This window comes from Perognathus longimembris, chromosome 28 (assembly GCF_023159225.1).
Source record: "Perognathus longimembris pacificus isolate PPM17 chromosome 28, ASM2315922v1, whole genome shotgun sequence".
Taxonomy (NCBI): domain Eukaryota; kingdom Metazoa; phylum Chordata; class Mammalia; order Rodentia; family Heteromyidae; genus Perognathus; species Perognathus longimembris.
Window position 1 is genome coordinate 110,202 of NC_063188.1, and position 5,523 is coordinate 115,724.

Consider the following 5,523-nt stretch of genomic DNA (forward strand, 5'->3'; position numbering starts at 1 on the left):
TCTTTCTTCCCACTATGTATGACTATATACGTTTCCTCACTTCTTCACCCTGCAACACACATCCATGCACACTTTAAAAGAGATGATATATAAAGTTAAGAGTCTGGAAGTCTTAAACTAAGTTGGAGCACCTTGATTTCAAGCAAGTGCCCTCAATTTCTAAATTTCTTGGTGAATTTTGGATTCACTTACAGAGGGAAACTATACATTCCTGTGTCTTTTAGCAGCAGTCTTTAGTGGTCTGCCATCACCACTGTAGCCTTCTCCTAGTAAGAGATTCCCAGCACAGGCTCTGTACTTTTTTAAGAGAGAGAGGTCACTTCCTTGCATTGTGTATCTTTTATCTCAGTTTTTCACTGTTGCTGAAATCTAGGTTCTCAGGCAGCTGCCATTGCAGACAAAGCCAAGAATGAGCACGAAGTGTGCAGCAAAGAGCAGATAGGTGCAATGGCGAAGATACAGCTTGGTTAGGGATTCTTTAAGTTTTTTTTTCCTTTTCCACACATGAGCTTCTACAAGGTGACAGCCAAAGGTGATGTCCAATGGTGGCAGCCTCAACACCTGTTAGCCACCCACCATGCACTCCAGAAAGACCACCATACATACTAACTTGACGTGGTTTCTGAAAAGTAATCAGAAGGGAATGGCTTTCTGTCATTGTTCTAAGAATAAGTCCAATGACTCAATGTGGTACAGGGAGAACATATTGAGCTAAGAGTCAGAAGACCTATATTCCAGCCCAAATTCTGGTATTAACTTAGTGTTGTCTTGGGCAAGTCCTTTCCTACCTCCAGGCCTTAGGTTTCCATCTGTAAAATAAGGGCATTGAACTAGACTGACAGTTAAGACTCCTTCCAGCTCTAATGTTTTATAACTTTTTATGTCCATTATTAAGGCCTGAGCCATGCAGTCTCAGGACAGTTAGCTTCTAAAAGAGAACATACCTCTGTAATATCCTTTGCTTTGTTCATTTAGCTATAAAGCACGTCTGCCTTTGGCACTTGGGTCAGACATACAAAGTTATGAGCATCCTGAATTTACTATCCTACTCAGCATGCTAGTGAAATCTGTCATTAATATAAGTTGATTATTGGGAAAGGGAGAAAAATTCCAACTAATTAAATCTGGAAATGTAAGGTAACTGAATTCCATATGCTCACAAACAGTGTGAGTGTGGCTGTGAGTGCACACAGTGGGATATAGACTATTGCTAATGATCAGTTCAATATAGTTATCCATTTCCCTTAACAAAATTTAGTAAGTAGTATAGCAATAGGAAAGTTTGGTGTCTAAGGAAACGCCTATGGAAAAAACAGCACTTTTAGATGTATTAGAGAAAGAGGAATGGATGGACAGAAATAGATAAAACAAGATAAAATAATACAGACAACAAAAGAATTAATCTGAGAGATGGGAAACAAAAGACTAGAAAGAAGAAATAAAAGCAGAAAAGTAAAAGTAAGGAGACTGAGATGAAGGAGAAAGGAAACTGGAACCAGATAATGAAAGACTAGAAGAGGAGAAAGGAATAGGGAAGGGTAGTAAACAAGGAAATGGGGTCAATATTCCCTGGAAAGTTGAATGCTGTTCCATCTGCACCTGTGAAAACGATCTTACAAGAAAGCTTCCAAAGGTACCATGGAAAGCAGAGTGACAATCAGAGCCTGCACCGAGAGGCATTACATTGGGGAGCCCCTAAACCTCCACGTTGCTGGCTCTGTCAGTCCTCAGTGACCCAACATCATACTCATGTATCACCTGAATTTGTCATGACAGCCACAGGGCTGTGGTGGTGGGGGGGCATAGAAAGGTTGAAAAGAGTGGGATAGATAAGTGAAAAAAATATACAAGGCATCCTGCACCAGGATGTACTTTGCCATTCCCCTGATGCTTCAAGAACAAAAGAGGTGAGGCCCTAACTTTGGCTACTTTACTACTCCTCCCTGTGGCCGAACATGAGGCCTATGCTTTACTGATGGGATAAGAAGGAGAAAGCTCTGGATCCATCTTGTGGGAAGGTCATACAGATTTTTCCTGAGCTTTGGGAAAGGGTGCACTACCAGAAGATATTTTTCTGCACACAGTGTTGGTGTGCCTCTTACAGCGGCAACCTGGTCGCCGGAGGCTATCATAGCCCTGCTGGCACAGATGGAGGCATCCACGGGTAGGCAGGTAGCAGCACAGGCAGGGTAGGAAGAGGGAGATGAGGCTCATTGCTGCCCAGCGGACGAAACAAGAGCTAGGCCCACAGGAGCAGGGCTCATCAGCGCAGTTGTCTTCATCATCAGTGGAGCAGTGGTAGAAGAGGCCCTTGACACAGCAGAGGCAAGTGCCATAATCAAGGAGGCTCTCAGCAGAGCAAAGGCAACGCTGGTTGCACAGCCAGCAGGAGGGGAGAGGGCGAGCTGCTGTACAAGGAACACATTTACAGCGCCCACACTCCTCACATATGAAGAGGTGCTCACTGGGGTGACCCGCAGATTGCTCAGCTTCTCCCTTCAGAGCACCATCAGCCTTTGGGTGGGCCCCTGCTCCAGGCTGGGTTCGGATAATGGACTGGCCTGAAGGTGAGGGTGTAATGCTGGCCAAAAGCCTTTGATCAGAGGCAGTGGTGCTATGGGACATTGAGCTGGCAATACTAGATTGGCTCAGATGCTGAGGCAAGGGCTGCAATTGATGGCACTGGCTGAGACTGCGGGGGAGACCAGTAGGCATGGTAGCCAAGGACCAATCAGATTTGTGGGTCTGCACAATAAGGGAAGGGCTCGAGAGGGCCTGTTTACAGGGAGCTGGAGGCCGTTCCACATAATCATTGCTAGCATGAGTAGAGCGCAGCTGTTCAATAGGCAGAATTTGTTGGAAATCATCTATCACTGTGGCATCCATTTTGCCTTGATTTTTGAGCTCTGAGTGATATGGGGTCAGAGTGGCACTTGTGGTGATAAAGAGGAGCCCTTGTAGTTACATGGACCTCAGGGAACATCAGAAAATCCTAGGAGAAAGAGAATAGAAACAATAAATGAGAACACAGAGGTATAAGTGTTTTGCAAGGAACTTATCAGGACATATTAACGCTGTTACCGTCAATCACTTTATAGTAGTCACCAAGTTATACCTTTATTTATAACTGTAAATAAAGGTATAACTTTATTTGTAACACCTACTTATTTTACAGGCAGGTCTGGTCATCCTATCCAGACTATAAACAAGTTTGTTTAAACAGATTAAGTTTTCTATCACATAACTAAGTTCATAGGAGCAGCTAAATCCTATCCTTGAGCATCAGAATTCTAACAAAAAGTGGAACCAAGTGTTAAATACCAAGGTCACTACTTAAAGCAATGCTGAAGCAAAAGAGAAACCCTCAAGTTCCCCTTCAAAGGTTGCTTATATGACTGTATGTATGTATATGTGTGTGTGTATGTAACCCATCAAAACTCTCCCTTCAGTGCACTTTATGACAAGCAAAAATAAACAGAGGAGAAAATACATTGTTTGATTCAACAAACATAGTCAAGAAAGCAAGCACAGTATAAGAACAGCAGAGAGACATACTGCTGGAATTACGCTGTCAGTAGACTAACATGGGGGGAAAGCTCTCTCAAGAGCACAAAAAATCAACCCTCACCATTTTGAAGTTACAGACTTCTTATTGAAGAGGTGATGTTTCTTAAATAACTTTTTTTTATGGGTCCCTATGTTGCCTAGACTAGTTTCATATTCCTGGGTCCTCCATCTTAACCTCCAAAGTAATTGGGACTTCGGATATATGATACCACACCTGGCTTCTAGGTTCAAACATAGATGATAGAGATAGATGGATAGATAGATAGATAGATAGATAGATAGATAGATAGATATGATATGATAGATAAATAATGCTGGACGTGGAGCAACTATGGAGAACTATAGGAGGCAAGCCCTGAATTCTTTGAAATATTACTTATAATTAATTGTACCCCTATCCACCCTAAGTCAACTCTATATTAATAGCATTTACCAAACAGATTCTGTTGAGGCCACTTTTCTTGACTTTTACCTTAAACTAAAACCAGGCTTTCTTAAAGAGTAGCAATAATTTATACTATATCTAAGCTAAGTTAACTAGAAAGCATGTTATTACATCTCCATCATACCACAAAGAGCTGTGCAGTCATTCTCTTAAAGACTTGATCAAGAACAGAACTGATAATGTTGACCATAAGGAAAGTATTATAGCAAGAACAGACTGCTTTATCATATCACCTAGAAAACTGAAAAGCTAAAAAAAAAACAACAACAAAAAAACCCGACAAGTATACACAAAGCCATCTAAATACAAATCCAAGAGACAACATGGGGGCATTAGAATCTAGGGAGCATTAACATGAATAAATTATATATTTGAAATCCATCAGACTTCAGGCTTCCTCAAAATAAACCAATTACTCATTCTACTGTATGGGTTGGATAGCTTGAATGAGTAATAAAAATAAGAGGGAGGGATGTCTGATTAGGTTTTCACAAGCAAGAAAACATAACACTGAAATAGGCTCCAAAGTTCTATAACAATAGGAAAAAACAATGCTGCCCTTTATAAAGGACTCTGGTTAGTAATGACCACACTTATGTGACTTTCAAGGGTTATCTGAATTTATATCTGTTTAAAAAATATAAATTAAACACTATGTAGACTCTAAGACTCAAGTATCTATGATACTTTTGCCAAATTATTTGCTTTCCTTAGACCTCAGCTGTGATATGTATATAATTATAGGAGTGAACTAGGTGATATTTCAGGATATTGCCCCATGATGGTCTGTCTGTATTTTTATAGCTATGTAATTTGATAAAATAATTTTTTACATCTATACCCCCTACATCTTCAAATCCTTAAGAGTAAGTTGGTCAATGTGTTCTTGTTTATTCACACAATTCAAAAGCAAAATCATATATCTTTTACATACACTCAAAGCTCCTGAAACCTCTCACCCCTACTTTGAATGTATCTTTATAGATTCATAATCTAAAAGAAACAGGCAGTTTTCATTTGGACATCCAAATTAAACATAGACAGTATTTAACTGGTTTGTAGTAGTTTTGGACTGTGAAATGTCTTTTAACAAAATTATAAGAAATGAACTAAAGAATGTGTAGAATCCTTCAAATCCTTTCCACTGTAAGTACAATAATGTACATGCTAAATGCTGTTTAGACTCATTGATTTACTTAAGGAAGCTACTTTCAAACATATTGCAAAATTTAAAAGAAGAATGATTCAAAGGAATGTATACAAGGTTTCAGTTACAGGAGGTAATTGGGTGATATTCCAAAGACATAATTCCAAGGATGTCACTAGGTACCTGAGAGACATGCCCAGAAAGCTGAAGCTAAGCTTGGAGGAATCTAGGTCATAATACAAATGACTCAGAACCAATCATGAAAACCATGTTCAAGCCCCCCCACCCCCAGAGCAGAAAGGCACACGGTGTTTAAGTTAAGAAGGTATATTAGAATATTGATTAGATGTCTGAAAGACTGAGG

At 40.1% G+C, this 5,523-nt stretch overlaps 1 protein-coding gene across 1 annotated transcript in view; it reads right to left on the bottom strand.

Moving 5' to 3' along the window:
- Positions 1 to 2,019: 2,019 nt before the first annotated feature.
- The window catches only part of Spry3 (sprouty RTK signaling antagonist 3), a 7,060-nt gene continuing 3,556 nt past the window's right edge, over positions 2,020 to 5,523 (bottom strand). Inside the window, exon 3 of the mRNA XM_048336675.1 lies at positions 2,020 to 2,992. Within this exon, the coding sequence (XP_048192632.1) occupies positions 2,020 to 2,886 (867 nt within the window). The 5' untranslated portion in view covers positions 2,887 to 2,992. The remainder of the gene's footprint in view (positions 2,993 to 5,523) is intronic.